The sequence below is a fragment of the Triturus cristatus genome, chromosome 1_2 (assembly GCF_964204655.1).
Source record: "Triturus cristatus chromosome 1_2, aTriCri1.1, whole genome shotgun sequence".
NCBI lineage: Eukaryota > Metazoa > Chordata > Amphibia > Caudata > Salamandridae > Triturus > Triturus cristatus.
The window spans coordinates 1,190,172,968-1,190,192,200 of record NC_140580.1 but is presented as its reverse complement, the minus strand read 5'-3'; the positions used below and the strand labels follow the sequence as shown (position 1 = coordinate 1,190,192,200).

The 19,233-nt window shown below is 49.3% G+C and overlaps 1 protein-coding gene across 2 annotated transcripts in view; it reads right to left on the bottom strand.

Moving 5' to 3' along the window:
* Positions 1–19,233, bottom strand: part of FPGS (folylpolyglutamate synthase) — a 353,517-nt gene that overhangs the window by 117,529 nt on the left and 216,755 nt on the right. For both annotated transcript variants that reach the window (XM_085614139.1, XM_085614140.1), the window contains 2 exons: positions 12,385–12,535; positions 9,692–9,767 (listed from right to left, as the gene is read on the bottom strand). In XM_085614139.1, the coding sequence (XP_085470265.1) occupies positions 9,692–9,767; positions 12,385–12,535 (227 nt within the window). The remainder of the gene's footprint in view (positions 1–9,691; positions 9,768–12,384; positions 12,536–19,233) is intronic.

Below are 19,233 nucleotides of genomic sequence, written 5' to 3'. Positions count from 1 at the left end.
AGTGAATGAAACTACCTCTGCCCTAGGCAACTTAACAGAGGAGCAGTCTGCGATGCGGATTGTTGTTCTCCAAAATCGTCTTGTCCTGGACGTCATCCTGGCCGATAGGGGCGGAGCCTGTAGAGTCATCGGATCGAGTTGCTGTGTTTTCATTCCAGAAAACGCACCATCAGTATATAAAGCCATAACTCATCTCCATAAGATTGCAAGTCAGATACACCAGAATCCAGGCACCTGGACGTGGTCCGGTTGGTTCTGGAGTGTGTTGTCAGCCTGGGGATGGAAAGTCCTATCCTTCCTAGGTATTGCCCTTCTCATAGTATTCAGTTGCTGCCTGTGTCTACAATGTGGACCAGCGATTTGCGGCCTGTGTGCCACATCATGTATTCCACACTCAAGTTCTCATTCAAAATCCCGGAAGAAGAAAGAAGAACAAATGATGTTACATGAACAGATTGATGGATTCCTGAGGATCGATATCTCATGAAGGGTCCGTAGGGGACAAGGAGGGAATGAGGAAATATGAATTTTTATGATCAATTGTGTCCCCTATCTTAGACCCCAACGGCTCCATGTACATGCTACAAGTACATGTATGTTCCCTCCACTTCCAGCGATGAAGACGCAAATACATTTGCGTCCAACGTTAATATGTCCTCTTTCAGATCCACCATGAATGGGTCGAATATTCCGTTCCTAAGTATGCATTGCCACCGTCTTTATATGGTGCACCTTTCACGTTTTTCAGCTCTGGCAAGTTAGGCCCTGAATTCTGCCATTGAGCTTTTCCTGCTTTCTGCCTCTGAATGCTCCAGCCTGGACCTGCATCTGTATCCATGACCTTTGTCTTACTTCCTGCGCGGCTAACGGTGCCTGGCCCGGCCTGTTGCCTGCCAAGACTGTATTCAGCCTTCAAGTTATCTGCTCCGCTCCTCGAGAAATGCATTCCTGTCTAGTAGTTTAGGTAAACATCCTCCCAGCTACAGAGCAAAGGGCCCGGCCTTACTGTCTCCGTGCAAGTAATTCATAGCTCCTGTTACCATGGTAGGCCCATGCCCCCTCGCATCTCATGTAGACACGTAGACACTTATACACGCACTAGAAGTCAGTATAGGATAGCCTCTGCCCGAGGGACCTTTCCTTCCAGATAATACAGTTCCTTAAACACAAGATATTAGATACGATTTGGGATTAGGTTGTCCTGACATCCCAGACTTCTGTCTCCTCATGTAGGGCTAAATGTCAAGTCCCCTTCACCCTCCAGTTACACGTCAATCACACGTCATGCTGCTGCACGCGCATCTCTGCCATGTATTTCTGCTGACATTACAGGATTCTCTTATGGATCCACCCACCTGTGACATCCTCATAATGACGTTTCTAAGTACACGCCTATTGTAACGCCTTTTTCATTACGTATGTGTATTCTTATCTCTCCTCTCAGCTGTTACGCCTCCTGCATCTGCCTTTACTGTAATGCATTGACTATATATATGACAACCTGTCAATAAAGTATTGCTCGATCCCTTCCCGAACCTTCGTGGTGACGGAACCCGATTGCCTGGTTCGAACCAATTCCTTTGTAAGGAATAAAACCCCTTTTAAAACCTCTAATATCACGGATTCTGCCTCTTATTTATTCTGAGTTATCCTTATTGAACTTTACCGCATAAATTAAGTACAGGTAATTAAAATTTACCACAAAGCCACGAGCGTGCTCAGAGGAGGAAGCCACGAGCGTGCTCAGAGGAGGAAGCCACGAGCGTGCTCAGAGGAGGAAGCCACGAGCGTGCTCAGAGGAGGAAGCCACGAGCGTGCTCAGAGGAGGAAGCCACGAGCGTGCTCAGAGGAGGAAGCCACGAGCGAGCTCAGAGGAGGAAGCCACGAGCGAGCTCAGAGGAGGAAGCCACGAGCGAGCTCAGAGGAGGAAGCCACGAGCGAGCTCAGAGGAGGAAGCCACGAGCGAGCTCAGAGGAGGAAGCCACGAGCGAGCTCAGAGGAGGAAGCCACGAGCGAGCTCAGAGGAGGAAGCCACGAGCTAGCTCAGAGGAGGAAGCCACCAGCTAGCTCAGAGGAGGAAGCCACAAGCTAGCTCAGAGGAGGAAGCCACAAGCTAGCTCAGAGGAGGAAGCCACAAGCTAGCTCAGAGGAGGAAGCCACAAGCTAGCTCAGAGGAGGAAGCCACAAGCTAGCTCAGAGGAGGAAGCCACAAGCTAGCTCAGAGGAGGAAGCCACAAGCTAGCTCAGAGGAGGAAGCCACAAGCGAGCTCAGAGGAGGAAGCCACAAGCGAGCTCAGAGGAGGAAGCCACAAGCGAGCTTAGAGGAGGAAGCCACGAGTAGAGCAAGACATCACAAGTGTGCTCAGAGCTCTTGCTCCAAGTGTTTTAAAGAACGTGGTGCAAAACCTACGCTCTGGGGTAAGGCCAGTTATTAATTAGCCATTAAGCAATACAAAAAACGTCCATTCCACAGCTTTTATACTTCACACATTAACTACGTGGGGAGAGCACAAAAAGTGCTTCAAAGGGCAAAGGAGCAATTCTCCCCTGTGGTTCGCAAAGGGATAATTAGCCATCCCCTCCCCCAGTCTGGTCCATCCCCTTCCCGCCGTCAGAGCCATCCCCTCCCACCGTCAGAGCCATCCCCTCCCACCGTCAGAGCCATCCCCGAGAACGACCTCCTTTACCGCTACTCCTGTTTTTGCGAAGCACTGTCTACATACTTTTCCTCCAAAAATTAAACTAATTTGTGACACCTTTCACAAAGCTTTGTTCTTGTTCTCAGAATTAATTCATACTGATGAAAGCTGCAAATACTTAGCGGTGCAGTCCTAGCGATCCCCCAACGAAGGAACCTTGTCCGCTCCGCTTCTTTGCTCTTTCTGATAAAGGGGGACAGAAGCAGGGAGGGAGGCAGGACCTTTGCGTTTAAAGCAGCTAAGACTCCCACATGTTATCATTACACCTAACAGCAGGCCATCTGAATCTTAGAAAACTTCTGGAAAGGTTTTTGTTCACATATAAGCATCTCTCAATAGCTTTGCATTCCTGTACTCTGCCCGTAGCCCAAGAATGATCACTGAGTCATTGCATGGTCTATAATACAGGTTGATAAGCTACAGCGCAGGAAAGCCATTCACGCACAGCAGATTCCCACAACACCACAGAGGGACTCAAAAGCATATAGCACAGTTGTGAAGGTACCAAACAGCTGGCCCACAGCAGCCCACTTACACGCCATGCCAACCGCTTCAACACCTCGGGCACGGGATTGAATATGCTACTTACCAGTATGCATCTGTTCTTGGCATGTAGGGCTGCTGACATTCATATCTGTGCATAGATCGCCGCCTAGTGTTGGGTCCGGATGATTGCACATTGTTGTCCTGGAAGAGTCTTCGAAGTATCACGAGATAGGTGGCTCCTCCCCTGGACTACAGTGCGCATGGGCATCCTCTCCATCCTTAGATTGTTTTTCGCCATTGTGGCAGTGATGGAGTAGATACAGTAAGTGATGACCATGCTATACAGTAATTCTGAGTGCTGCAGCCGCTACAGGCGCCGGGGAGGAGGGTGGGCGATAAGAATGTCAGCAGCCCTACATGCCAAGAACAGATGCATACTGGTAAGCAGCATATTCGGTTCGAGGCATGTGGGCTGCTGAATTCATATCTGTGCATAGAATATATAGCAGTTCCTCCATTAGCGGCGGCTACCCGTGCCAGCTGCAGCAGTCTGAAAAAGCGTTTTGAGAACAGCCTGTCCTACAGCTGCCTGCTGTTTTGAGTGTACATCTACACAGTAGTGTTTGGTAAATGTATGTATAGTGGACCATGTGGCTGCTCTACATATTTCCTGTAAAGGAATGTTTCCTAGGAAAGCCATGGACGCCCCTAGCTTTCGTGTTGAGTGGGCTCGTGGGGGAATCGTTAATGTGCGTTTAGCTTTTTGATAGCAAATTTGAATACACTTAACGATCCATCTGGCTATCCCTGCTTTGGAAATGGCGTTGCCCTTGTGTTGTGGAGAAAAGGCAACGAAAAGTTGTTTTGTTTTCCTAAAGTCCTTAGTTCTGTCTATATAGTACATGAGGGCCCTCTTTACATCTAGTGTATGGAGCATTCTCTCTGCGACATTTTGTGGATTTTGAAAGAAAACAGGCAGTTCAATAGTTTGATTTATGTGGAACTGCGATACCACTTTGGGTATGAATTTGGGGTTGGTACGTAGTACAACCCTGTTTGCGTGAACCTGTATGAATGGCTCTTGAATGGTTAGTGCCTGGAGTTCACTAACTCTTCTTAACGAAGTGATTGCCACTAAGAAAGCTACTTTCCAAGTGAGGAATTGAATCTCACATGAATGGAGAAGTTCAAAGGGTGGACCCATTAATCTGGTGAGGACCAAATTGAGGTTCCACACCGGTGCCGGTGGGTGTCGTGGGGGAATTACTCGTTTGAGTCCCTCCAAGAAGGCTTTAATGGCAGGCACTCAGAGAGGTGCTGCCTGTTTTGAAGATAGGCCGCTATCGCGGTTAAATGGATACGTATTGAGTTGTATGCCAGATTGCATCGGTATAGGTGTAAGAGGTAACAGATGATGTTTTGAATGGATGTGTCCAGTGGGTTAATGTCATTGTTGTTGCAGTAAATGACAAACCCCTTCCATTTAGCCGCATAGCAAGCTCTGGTAGTGGGTCTCCTGGCTTCTTTGATGATATCCATACAGTCAGGTGGCAGGTTGAGGTAGCCAAACTAAGACCTCAGGAGCCAGATTGCCAGGTTCAGCTGTTGCGGATCTGGGTGCTGAATTTCGCCATGGTTCTGCGTTAAAAGTGCGGGTTTGATCCGTAGCCTTTGATGCGGCACCACGGAAAGTTCTAGAAAGGTGCTGTACCATGGTTGGCGCGCCCATGTGGGAGCAACTAGGATGAGTGTTAGTGAGTGCTGTCGCAGTTTGCGTGCCACTAGCGGTATCAATGGCGCTGGGGGAAAAGCTTACGCAAATCTGCCGGACCAGTTCATCCATATCACATTGCCCTGAGACTGCGGATGTGGGAACCTGTTAGTGGCGAATAGGTCTATCTCTGGTTGACCCCACTGTTGGAAGTACGGTTGGAGTACTGACGGATGTAGCTCCCACTCGTGCATCTGGTGGCTGTGTCTGCTGAGCAGATCCGCCATCTGGTTGTCCTGGCCCGGGAGGTGTTCCGCCATGAGGAATGTTCCTCTGAATGGCCCACTTCCACATGCTCTGAGCCAGATGAGACAACTGTGGAGAGTGTGTTCCTCCCTGCTTTTGTATGTAGTACATGGCAGTCATGTTGTCCGTCTGGATCAACACGACTTTGCTGCATAAGTGTACTTTGAATGCCTTCATGGCTAGGAAGATTGCCATCAGTTCCAGAACGTTGATGTGCATCTTCTTTTGTTGCGTCGTCCATAGTCCCTGCACTGTGTAAGTGAGTACATGAGCTCCCCATCCCTGGAGAGACGTGTCCGCCGTCAGTATTATTTGTGGAACAGGCTCTTGGAACGGTCGGCCCTTGCAAAGGTTTTGTGGATTCCACCAATGCAGAGAGTTGTATACCCGACCGCTCACCAACACTAGGTTTTTTAATTGTCCGTGAGCCTGATTCCATTGACGTGCTAAGCACTCCTGAAGCGGGCGCATATGTAGTCTCGCGTGCGGGACTATGAAAATGCAGGAGGCCATCATGCCTATCAACTGCATGAACACTCGCGCAGGAAGGCAGTGTTGAGGTTTGAACTTTGTGATCAGCAGTTGCATGCTGTTGATCCTCACTAAATTTGGCTGAGCTGTGGCTGCCAGAGTGTTTATGGTTGCGCCCAGGTACTGTCGTACGTGTGCGGGTTGGAGATGTGATTTTGGGTAATTTAGTGAGAATCCCAGATTGTGAAGAAGTTGAATGGTGCAGGACATGTGGCTGGCACATTGCTGGGCTGACTTTGCTTGAACAAGCCAGTCGTCCAGGTAAGGGAAGACGTGAATGTGTTGTCTCCGTAGATGTGCAGCCACTGTTGCTAGGCACTTGGTAAAGACCCTGGGTGCCGTTGTTACTCCGAAGGGGAGAACTTTGAACTGATCGTGATGCCCCTGAATAGTGAACCTGAGATATTTCCTGTGTGATGGGTGTATGGGTATGTGGAAATACGCATCTTTTAGGTCCAGTGTGGCTAGGAAGTCTCCCTGACTGAGTAGCGGGAGAACCTGCTGTAGGGTGAGCATATGGAAATGCTCTGAGAGAATGTAGTGGTTGAGGGGTCTCAGGTCTAGTATAGGTCTGAGCGAACCGTCCTTTTTTGGGATTAAGAAGTACAGAGAGTACACCCCTGTCCCCCGTTGGTTGACGGGCACAACCTCTATTGCACCTTTTTGCAGCATACTTAGCACTTCCTGCTGCAATAATGCCAAGTGCTCTACGGACATAGGACGGTGCTTTGGCGGTATGTTGGGTGGAATGGACGTTAATTCGAGACAGTAACCGTGCTGGATAATGTCCCTGACCCACCTGTCTGTGGTGATGTTTTTCCAGGCTGGCAGGAACTGTTGGAGTCTCCCCCCGACAGGTGTTATGTGGTCGGGGGCAGGGAGAGGGCGTCACGGTTTGTTTTTGGGGGAGGACCTGGTGTTGCCTTAACCACGTCCTCTGCCCTTGGTGCTGGAGCCACGGTATCCACCTCTGGTGGTTTTATCATAGTTACTTTGTGTGCTCCCTTTAGTGTACTGCTGCTGTGACCCCTGACCTCTAGCTGCTCCTCTATTCCCGGGGCGACGAAAGGAGCCACTACGAAACTGCTGCGTCTGCATAGCCCCCATTGATTTCGCAGTGTCCGTGTCTTTTTTAATTTTCTCGAGGGTAGTGTCAACTTCAGGGCCAAATAAATAGTCTGGGTTGACCGGTTGATTTAAGATATTGTTCTGAATCTCAGGCTTTAAGCCTGAGATTCTCAACCATGCATGCCTCCTCAACATGACGCTTGTGTTGATTGCCCTCGCCGCTGTGTCGGCTGCATCCAGTGCGCACTTGATGGATGCATTGGTAAGGAGTTGTCCCTCTCTGATAAGGAGCTCCGCTGCCTCTTTATATTCATCTGGCAAATGTTGTAGTAGTGATTCCAGTGTGTCGTAGTGGGACCTATCATAACGGGCCAGGAGTGCCTGTGTGTTGGCAATGCACCAGATGTTTGCTGCTTGCGCTGCGATCCGTTTGCCTGATGTCTCCAGCACTTTGGACTCCTTGTCTGGGGGAGGAGCATCACCTGTTTGTGAGTGGGCTCTTTTGCGAGCATTAGCAACCACCATGGAGTCCAAAGGTAACTGACCCCTAATGTACATAGGGTCTCCGGGTGCAGGCTTGTATTTCTTTTCGATCCTGGGGTTCAGCACCCGTGCCCCGGTTGTTTCTTTAAAAATGTATTTTGCAGGTTTTAGAACTCCTTTTAACATGGGCAGAGTCTTGACAGTTTTTTCAGAAGAGGTGAAAGTGTCCACCAAGAAGTCTTCTTCGACAGTGTCAGAATGGAGTTCTACTCCATGATTGGCAGCAGCCCGTTCTATGAGGGCATTAAAGGCAGCAGTGTCCTCTGTGGGAGATGTCTTTATGTTATAAAGCTGTCATGGGTATCTGGTGCGGTACCCTGGTCGGTGGGGTCATCCCACACCTGATCTGGGTCTTGCAAGTGATCATCAGGATCGATATCCCCAGGGTAGGTGGCATCATACCCTACATAGTCCTCTCCTGTGTCTGCCTCTGAAGGCGTGGGAGAAAAGGACGGTGGATCCTGATGGAAGTGTTGAAAGTGTTCATGAAGCACTGGCTCTGATCCTGCCGGCAATTTGTGTTTGAGAGGAATTTTGTAGGAGTCCAATCCCCTCTCTGGCGTGATTTTCCGCTTGCGGAGCATCAACCTACCAGTGTTGGCGTCGATAAATTGTGGCTGTGAAGGCTCGAAATCCGTTTGTCCAGTGGATGGGGACTGTTTGGCAGACACGTGTCCGAATCTCGAACAGATTCGGCGCCATGGGCGGCGGCAACCCAAATGTGATGTTGGCCGGCGCAGAGTGTGCCTTTGCAGCCTTGTGCGTGTCGGGACCCGACGTAGAGTGGAGGGCTGCCTGTTCGCTGATGCGTTGCAACGATGCCGAGACCTGCTGCACGGTGAACGCAGATGGCTCCTTGGAACCGATCGGCACCTTGGAGGTAGGCGTCGAAGCGGCATCCAACTTCTTTGCAGTCATGGGGTCATCGATCCGAAGGGAGGCATCGACGCTCGTCGGAGTCGATGACTTGGCAGGCGCCGCCGTCTTAGACGTCGACGCAGACGGGTTGGCCACCTTGACTTTGGTGGTGTGGGCCGTAGTCTTCAGTGCCAGAGGCCGAGGCGCCTTGTGTGGACCGAGGGCCTTCTTCTTTGGCTCGGCACCCGTATCCGCTGCGGTAAGCTCGGCACCGAAATCCCTTTTTGCGCGGTCGGAGCCGATGACCTTTGCCGGCGTCGAAGGAGTGGAAGGCTTCGAGGCCTTCGAGCCGATCACAACCAGTTTCACTTTCGGTTTCGATGGAACTGGTACGATGGATGGTTTCGGTTTCGCTGAAGGGAATCCAGTCGCCTTCGATAATAATGGCTCTTGCGAAATGTTCGAGGCCGTGCCTGGAGGCGGGGCCGAAGAACCATGAGATTGATCTTGGGTAAGGCCCGAAGGCGATCCCTCGACCTGAGCCTTATGACGACTTATTTTTGCGGCCTCCGTATCGACGGGTTGGCCTAGCTCTTCGCTGGAGCTATCTTCCTCGGCCCCAAGGGCCTCATCGTAGTCTCCTACCTCTTCGACGACTTCTTCTCCCTGAAAGATCACCTCATCGTCGTCTTCCGATTGGGAGTCGTGTTCGGAAGCGGGGCTGGAGTCTACGTCTTCCATGCTCTCGGCGTCCTAGTCTTCGGTGCTAAAGATGTTGGCTGGGGCAGGCGCCGATTGCTGCGCCTCCAATCTCGCTGCCCGTCGATTCCGGAGAGTCTTCTTCGAGCGGAATCGGGCACAGGCCTTACATTTCGACTCATCGTGATCCGGTGAGAGACATTTGTTGCATACCGGGTGGACGTCGATGTGTGGGTATTTCACGTGGCATAAAGGACATCTTTTGAAGGGAGTCCTCGATTCCATCGTCGATCGAAGTTCGATGTTCGGACCAAGTGGATCCAAAGAGCTTGAAGAAGGTGCTAAAGCACTAAAGAAACTAGTCGATACCGAATGGCAACAGTACCGACGAAAACTAAAGGCCTTTTGGCCTTAAACTGAATTTTCCTAACTTGAACTAAGATAAGCACTTCCGAACCCAATGGCGGAAAAAAACAATCTAAGGATGGAGAGGATGCCCATGTGCACTGTAGTCCAGGGGAGGAGCCACCTATCTCGTGATACTTCGAAGACTCTTCCAGGACAACAATGTGCAATCATCCGGACCCAACACTAGGCGGCGATCTATGCACAGATATGAATTCAGCAGCCCACATGCCTCGAACACTATGGCACAGGAGTTCCCCAACAGTGTAGTGAGGCCCCCATATACTGAGGGCTCGGGTGTCTTGAGACCCCTGGAGGTCTGGAGCGGTCTTCACAGTCTGCCTCCCCCCCACCACTGAAGACAACCAAGGTACCAGACCCCTACCTGAAGCAGCTTTAGCAGGGCGCCAGTATCTCGTTCCCCTGTTGCGTTGAACAGCAGCACTCGAACCACCGAACCACTAAACAAGAGAAATAAACAAAGCATAAACAACCAGACTTTTTATTTTCCTTCACTGCTCCCAAACAAGAGGCCCTCCTTGCTCCACCGAACCACTAAAAAAGAGAAATAAACAAAGCATAAACAACCAGACTTTTTATCTTCCTTCACTGCTCCCAAACAAGAGGCCCTCCTTGCTCCACCGAACCACTAAACAAGAGAAATAAACAAAGCATAAACAACCAGACTTTTTATTTTCCTTCACTGTTCCCAAACAAGAGGCCCTCCTCGCTCCACCGAACCACTAAAAAAGAGAAATAAACAAAGCATAAACAACCAGACTTTTTATCTTCCTTCACTGCTCCCAAACAAGAGGCCCTCCTCGCTCCACCAGAACCACTAAAGAGAAATAAACAAAGCATAAACAACCAGACTATCTTCCTTCACTGCTCCCAAACAAGAGGCCCTCCTCGCTCCACTGAACCACTAAACAAGAGAAATAAACAAAGCATAAACAACCAGACTTTTTATTTTCCTTCACTGTTCCCAAACAAGAGGCCCTCCTCGCTCCACCGAACCACTAAAAAAGAGAAATAAACAAAGCATAAACAACCAGACTTTTTATCTTCCTTCACTGCTCCCAAACAAGAGGCCCTCCTCGCTCCACCGAACCACTAAACAAGAGAAATAAACAAAGCATAAACAACCAGACTTTTTATTTTCCTTCACTGTTCCCAAACAAGAGGCCCTCCTCGCTCCACTGAACCACTAAAAAAGAGAAATAAACAAAGCATAAACAACCAGACTTTTTATCTTCCTTCACTGCTCCCAAACAAGAGGCCCTCCTCGCTCCACCAGAACCACTAAAGAGAAATAAACAAAGCATAAACAACCAGACTATCTTCCTTCACTGCTCCCAAACAAGAGGCCCTCCTCGCTCCACCAGAACCACTAAAGAGAAATAAACAAAGCATAAACAACCAGACTTTATCTTCCTTCACTGCTGCCAAACAAGAGGCCCTCCTCGCTCCACCAGAACCAGTAAACAAGAGAAATAAACAAAGCATAAACAACCAGACTATCTTCCTTCACTGCTCCCAAACAAGAGGCCCTCCTCGCTCCACCGAACCACTAAACAAGAGAACTAAACAAAGCATAAACAACCAGACTTTATCTTCCTTCACTGCTGCCAAACAAGAGGCCCTCCTCGCTCCACCCGAACCACTAAACCAGAGAAATAAACAAAGCATAAACAACCAGACTATCTTCCTTCACTGCTCCCAAACAAGAGGCCCTCCTTGCTCCACCCGAACCACTGAACAAGAGAAATAAACAAAGCATAAACAACCAGACTTTATCTTCCTTCACTGCTCCCAAACAAGAGGCCTCCTCGCTCCACCGAACCACTGAACAAGAGAAATAAACAAAGCATAAACAACCAGACTATCTTCCTTCACTGCTCCCAAACAAGAGGCCCTCCTCGCTCCACCAGAACCACTTACAACCCATAACTGTTGAAGACCTCAAAGCTATCTACCAATCCCATCAATCTCATCCTGACAGACCCAAATAAATCTAATAGCCAAAGCACAAACCACAGTCAATCCATGACTTCAATTCACCAGCCATCTAACAGACCACAGCCAAACTCAACCATACCGACATGACACCCAACCAACACACAACACAAATGGGAAGGCACCAAACTCAAACCTTGGTTGGGTGTGATGTCTGGTATGGTTAACCGAGGGTTGAGTGTGGGGCCTTTCCATTGGTTTGGTGTGTTTCTCGGGTGTGATGTCTGGGATGGTTAACCGAGGGTTGAGTGTGGGGCCTTTCCATTGGTTTGGTGTGTTTCTCGGGTGTGATGTCTGGGATGGTTAACCGAGGGTTGAGTGTGGGGCCTTTCCATTGGTTTGGTGTGTTTCTCGGGTGTGATGTCTGGTATGGTTAACAGAGGTTTGAGTGTGGTGCCTTTCCACTGGTTTTGTGTGTTGGTTGGTGTGATGTCTGGTATGGTTAGCAAACACACAAAACTAATTCGAAGGCACCAAACCTCAGCTAACCCTGAATCTATAGAACACATCTGAACTGATGTGCTCAAGGTATATTCGCTGGGCTCCGTGTTTTAGGATTAAGTGCTTAGCTGTCCCAGTCTTAAGAATATCTGTATGTTACATGTGTTTGTCTCAGGAGTGTGTGCCTGACTGTGTGCTTTAAGTCTAGATTCTGGACTATAACCACGTATACAGAGTGTTCATCGAGGAAGCAGCCTATATACAAACAGGTAAGGAGGCCGGCACATGAACAGGTGTGGAGATTCGCAAAGAGCGCGGTTCAGGCGAAGTTCAACCAAAACCAGAGCAGTACTCAAAACCATCCAGATCACAACACACAAGAGAACGTTTCAAGGTCATCAAAACCACACCATGCACCCAAGTACCCACATCAGCTCTCTAGTTGGGCCAGGGAACACACCAACTAGAAGGGGGCCCAAGTGGACACACTTGCATAGCAGCAGCAAAAGCTGAGATCAGCTCCCCATCTGAAATGAGGTAGAGCGGCTCACTGCACACCGTTGTAAAGTATACCCACCTGTCAATCAAGCACGGAACCCATCAATTACAACTGGTGCTTACGTGGTTGGCTTATCTTCATTCAGAGCGACATGGCGGAACCAGCGGACACAGGCCTGGACGCTGCTGCTGGTGTGAGCCCCGTCGATGTAGTAGGAGACGGGTCCTCGGTGCAGGATTTGAGTGCGGCCCAGCCACTCTGTGTCTTGCAGTCCTACAGGCAGAAAATAAACCATTAGTAAAAGGAAGATTAGAAAATGACCAACCTTTACATACAGTTTAAGCTTTAAACACTTATAGATTCTCATGCTCCACTTTATTCAGTCATCTGGAGTTCATTCTGCAAGCGATGGAAACAAAACAAGTTTTTGAGAGTAGGCATTGACCAAGTTATGGTTAAACGCAAGCACACTGCCTCAAAATATCCCCTCCCCGCCTCCATTTCAGATTATTCTTTTACCCCCTCCCTGCCTTGCCTGATTCGGTGGGAGGGCCGCACGTGAACAGGGGAGAGGATCAAGATGGCCGACCATTGCCACAGGTAAGTACCATGTTTCTTCTGCAGCCCGAATCCGCTTTTAGATTGACATACTTTGCATAGATTTTGTAGCTGTTCTCTCCCTCCCACCCGGGCAGAGGGTTTAAAGCAAGGGTAACAAGTGTTTCAGTACAATTTGCCCTGCCCACACTTATTTCGAACTCGAAATCTATTCAATGTTTAGAGAAAGTATGTAAGGATGAGCATGCGGCCTACGCCCATATGTTCCTTAATAAACACATTAGATCACAGAGCTAATGTCTCTCCTTTGTTTCTGGTGGGATGTGTCCTGGTCTCTTACCGTGTTTTAGTTGCCAATGCGAGCCATATTGTTTCTAGAATCCATCAAACACCTTTTTCTTTTGTAACAGGCGTAACTATATTCTATAGAAACACATGCTATAAAAAACGGCTCACTCCTGTATGGTTCCCCGGTTCCCCAGGTAACAAATCGATTATCCTACTAGACCGGGCTGGCTAACTTTGTTAGGATATCATCCTGTTTCAGGAAGCCTGGTACTGCGGCCGCCTCACTCGTGGATGGCTTTCAATGCTGCGGTGTCTCCGCTGTCCCATCGCAGTGCGGGTGAGCCTCAGGGGGGCCGGCAGCATGGAGAAGGGGGGCCCTAGGACAGCATGTTCGAGTCCTGAAGACAGTGGATAGTCATTTCCAAGCAATGATGTTCATGTTTGGTGTGAGCTTGCACACTGTGAAATTTTATAATAATGATTTTATTAGGACGCCAAATACAAAGTTCACTCCACTAGATCATAATTGGTACATTCAGGGCATACTGCGTATCTGCCTGGCAGGAGACTTTAATGTTCATCTCCCTCGACTGCACCAAGCATGCGCTCTGTTGACTTCAAGTGCCTCGGCTGCGGATAGTAATCCACGAGCTGGGGCGCTATCCTCATTTCTGTCTCCACTCGACTTGGTTAATGCTCTCGGAGATGTTGGCCAGAGTGAGGGCACCTTTCCTCCCCGTGCCAACACAAAATGAATGTGTGCCCTCATGTAACGTAACTGGTGCTATGTAAAGCGCTCCGATACCAGATTCGGGTCACGTTTGCGCTACATAGAAAGAAAGAAAAAGTAATATTTTGGGCAACACTTCTTATGAATGTTTTTAATAACCTTGCATACTCTCCACTTAATACATCGTCGGGCACACCAATTATTGTACCCATTTTTAAGAAAGGTGATAAATCAGTCCGCAAATTGTTATCGCCCCATTTCTTTGATTGATCTCACCGTTAAAATCTAGGGATGACCAGCTACAATAGGCTCCTTTTACCTGCTTTGCACTTTACTGCTGTTGTTGCCACCGCCGCCGGAGTCACTAGCGGCCATTCCCGGTTCCAGTCCCGCGAGCGAGGCCAGGAGAAAACCACAAGCCCCAGCAGCCCTAGCGGCGCGTACGTCGCCAACGCCAAAGGAAAGCGCCAGGAGGCACTTAAAAAGACAGGACTCCCGCAGCACGGGACGCTCGCGGGCGTGCCCGGGCTGTGCCTATCAGAGGCCGCGCTGGGCCACACCATTGACACTATGGTCAAGGGGACATTTATCTGTGAAAACACTAACCAGGTACAAGGGGGTAAGACATCAGTTATTTAATTTGGACTGTATAGAGGGCCCATAAAATCATGAACAAATGCAAATTACCGGGGCAGGAACATTAGATGCTTTCCTTATAAGGGCCGAGTCCGCTTTGATTCACGAAATCCAGCTTACTGAGCGCAGGCTGTCACTGGAGCCCCAACTCCCCATATCCACTCTGTAACGACTACCCCTGCATTAAACAGTAATCAGGTTTCCAATTCACCTGCAACAGACTCTCTGTACCCCTTGGTAACAGACTTGGAAGACAATGTTGCCCCCGAGGTCATGGAGGATATTGATTATGCTACTTACCAGTGTGCATCTGTTCTTGGCATGTAGGGCTGCTGACATTCATATCTGTGCATAGATCGCCGCCTAGTGTTGGGTCTGGATGATTGCACATTGTTGTCCTGGAAGAGTCTTCGAAGTATCACGAGATAGGTGGCTCCTCCCCTGGACTACAGTGCGCATGGGCATCCTCTCCATCCTCAGATTGTTTTTCGCCATTGTGGCAATGATGGAGTAGATACAGGAAGTGATGACCATGCTATACAGTAATTGAGTGCTGCAGCCGCTACAGGCGCCGGGGAGGAGGGTGGGCGATATGAATGTCAGCAGCCCTACATGCCAAGAACAGATGCATACTGGTAAGTAGCATATTCAGTTCGAGGCATGTGGGCTGCTGAATTCATACCTGTGCATAGAATACATAGCAGTACCTCCCCTAGCGGCGGCTACCAGTGCCAGCTGCAGCAGTCTGGAAAAGAGTTTTGAGAACAGCCTGTCCTACAGCTGCCTGCTGTTTTGAGTGTACATCTACGCAGTAGTGTTTGGTAAATGTATGTATAGTGGACCATGTGGCTGCTCTACAAATTTCGTGTAAAGGGATGTTTCCTAGGAAAGCCATGGATGCCCCTAACTTTCCTGTTGAGTGGGCTCATGGGGGAACCGTTAATGTGCGTTTAGCTTTGTGATAGCAAATCTGAATGCATTTAACGATCCATCTGGCTATTCCTGCTTTGGAAATGGCGTTGCCTTTGTGTTGTGGAGAGAAGGCAACGAAGAGTTGTTTAGTTTTTCTAAAATCCTTTGTCCTGTCAATATAGTACATGAGAGCCCGCTTTACATCTAGTGTATGGAGCATTCTTTCCGCGACATTTTGCGGATTTTGGAAGAAAACGGGCAGTTAAGATAGTTTGATTAATGTGGAACTGTGATATGACTTTGGGCATGAACTTGGGGTTGGTGCGTAGGACAACCCTGTTTGCGTGGACCTGAATGAATGGCTCCTGAATGGTTAGTGCCTGGAGTTCACTAACTCTCCTTAAGGAAGTGATGGCAACCAGGAAAGCCACTTTCCAGGTGAGGAATTGAATCTCACATGAATGGAGAGGTTCAAAGGGCGGACCCACCAGTCTGGTGAGGACCAAGTTGAGGTTCCACACCGGTGCTGGTGGGTGTCTTGGGGGAATTACTGGTTTAAGTCCTTCCAAGAAGGCTTTGATGGCAGGCACTCTGAATAAAGAGGTGCTGCCTGTTTTGGAGATAGGCTGCTATTGCTGTTAAATGGATACGTATTGAGGTGTATGCCAGATTGCATCGGTATAGGTGTAAGAGGTAGCAGATTATGTTTTGAATGGATGCGTCTAGCGGGTTAATGTCATTGTTGCAGTAAATGACAAACCTCTTCCATTTAGCTGCATAGCAAGCTCTGGTAGTGGGTCTCCTGGCCTCCTTGATGATCTCCATACAGTCAGGTGGCAGGTTTAGGTAGCCAAACTCTAAGACTTCAGGAGCCAGATTGCCAGGTTCAGCTGTTGCGGATCTGGGTGCTGAATTTCGCCATGGTTCTGCGTTAAAAGCGCGGGTTTGATCCGCAGCCTTTGATGCGGCACCACGGAAAGTTCCAGAAAGGTGGTGTACCATGGCTGGCGCGCCCACGTTGGAGCAACTAGGATGAGTGTCAGTGAGTGCTGTCGCAGTTTGCGTGCCACCAGCGGTAATAATGGCGCTGGGGGAAAAGCGTACGCAAATCTGCCGGACCAGTTCATCCATATCGCATTGCCCTGCGACTGTGGATGTGGGAACCTGGCGGCAAAGCTTTGGCATTTTGCGTTTGTTTGTGGCGAATAGGTCTATCTCTGGATGACCCCACTGCTGGAAGTACGGTTGGAGTACTGATGGGTGTAGCTCCCACTCGTGCATCTGGTGGCTGTGTCTGCTGAGCAGATCCGCCATCTGGTTGTCCTTGCCGGGGAGGTGTTCCGCCATGAGGAATATGTTCCTTTGAATGGCCCACTTCCACATGCTCTGAGCCAGATGAGACAACTGTGGAGAGAGTGTTCCTCCCTGCTTCTGTATGTAGTACATGGCAGTCATGTTGTCCGTCCGGATCAACACGACTTTGTTGCACAGGTGTACTTTGAATGCCTTCATGGGTAGGAAGATTGCCATCAGTTCCAGAAGGTTGATGTGCATTTTCTTTTGCTGTGTCGTCTATAGTCTCTGCACTGTGTAATTGAGTACATGAGCTCCCCATCCCTGGAGAGAGGCGTCCGCTGTCAGTACTATTTGTGGAACAGGCTCTTGGAACGGTCGGCCTTTGCAAAGGTTTTGTGGATTCCACCAATGCAGAGAGTTGTATGCCCGACCGCTCACCAACACTAGGTCTTTTAATTGCCCGTGAGCCTGATTCCATTGACGTGCCAAGCACTCCTGAAGCGGGCGCATATGTAGTCTCGCGTGTGGGACTATGAAAATGCAGGAGGCCATCATGCCTATCAACTGCATGAATACTCGCGCAGGAAGGGAGTGCTGAGGTTGGAATTTGGAGATCAGCTGTTGCATGCTGTTGATTCTCACTAAAGTTGGCTGAGCTGTGGCAGCCAGAGTGTCGATCGTTGCGCCTAAGTACTGTTGTACGTGCGCCGGTTGGAGACTTGATTTTGGGTAATTTAGTGAGAATCCCAGACCGTGGAGAAGGTGAATGGTGTGGGACATGTGGGTGGCACATTGTTGTGCTGACTTGGCCTGAACTAGCCAGTCGTCCAGATAAGGGAAGACGTGAATGTTTTGTCTTCGCAGATGCGCGGCCACTGTTGCCAGGCACTTGGTAAAGACCCTGGGTGCTGTTGTTACTCCGAAGGGGAGATCTTTGAATTGATAGTGATTCCCTTGAATAGTGAATCTGAGGTATTTACTGTGTGAAGGGTGTATTGGTATGTGGAAGTATGCATCCTTCAGGTCTAGCGTAGCTAGGAAATCCCCCTGACTGAGTAGTGGGAGAACCTGCTGGAGGGTGAGCATATGGAAATGCTCCGATAGTATATATAGGTTTAGGGGTCGCAGGTCTAGTATAGGTCTGAGCGAGCCGTCCTTTTTTGGGATTAAGAAGTACAGAGAGTACACCCCTGTGCCCTGCTGGTCGATGGGCACTACTTCTATTGCCCCTTTTGTGAGCATAGCAAGCACTTCTTGCTGGAGTAAATCTAAGTGTTCGGCTGACATCTGACGGTGCTTTGGTGGTATGTCGGGTGGAGTGGAAGTTAGTTCTAGACAGTACCCATGTTGGATGATGTCCCTGACCCACCTGTCCGTGGTGATGTTCTTCCATGCGGACAGGAACAGCCGGAGTCGTCCCCCGGCAGGTGTTATGTGGTCGGGGGGTAAGGAGAGGGCGTCACTGTTTGTTTTTTGGAGAGGACCTGGTGTTGCCATAGCCACGTCCCCTGCCCTTGGTGCTGGATCCACGATATCCACCCCTGTTGTTTTTGTCATAGGTGCTTTGTGCGCCACTTTTAGTATACTGCTGTTGTGACCCCTGACCCCTTGTTGTGCCTCTATTTCCAGTGCGACGAAAGGAGCCACTACGAAATTGCTGCGTTTGCAGAGCCCCCATTGATTTCGCAGTGTCAGTGTCTTTCTTTATCTTTTCTAGGGTAGTGTCAACGTCTGGGCCGAATAAGAATTCTGTGTTAACTGGCAAGTTCAGAATATTGTTTTGGATCTCGGGTTTGAAGCCGGAGAATCTTAACCAGGCATGACATCTTAGCATGACGCTTGTGTTTATTGCCCTAGCCGGTGTGTCAGCTACGTCAAGGGCGCATTTTATGGATGCATTAGAGAGGAGTTGTCCTTCTCTAATGAGTAGCTCCGCTGACTCCTTATACTCATCTGGTAGATGTTGGAGCAGTGACTCCAGCGTGTCGTAATGTGACCTGTCATAACGTGCCAGGAGTGCCTGTGTATTGGCAATGCGCAGGATGTTCGCTGCTTGCGCTGCAATGCGTTTGCCCGATGTTTCTAGTACTTTTGACTCCTTGTCTGGGGGAGGAGCATCACCAGTCGTTTGTGAGTGGGCTCTCTTGCGAGCATTGGCAACCACCATGGAGTCTAACGGCAATTGACCCCTAATGTATTTAGGGTCACCGGGTGCAGGCTTGTACTTTTTTTCAATCCTAGGATTTAACACCCGGGCTCTTGCGGTGTCCTTGAAAATGTCCTTAGCAGGTTTGAGAACCCCTTTTAACATGGGCAGGGTTTTGACAGTTCTTTCTGAAGATGCGAAAGTGTCAAGCAGGAAGTCTTCCTCAATGGCATCAGAATGGAGTTCCACCCCATGATGAGCAGCAGCCCGCTCGATGAGGGCATTAAATGCAGCTGTGTCCTCGGTAGGAGACGTTTTTACGTTATAGAGTTGCGCATCTTGAGTATGTGGCGCGACACTTTGGTCTGTGGGGTCATCCCATGCCTGATCCGGGTCTTGTAGGTG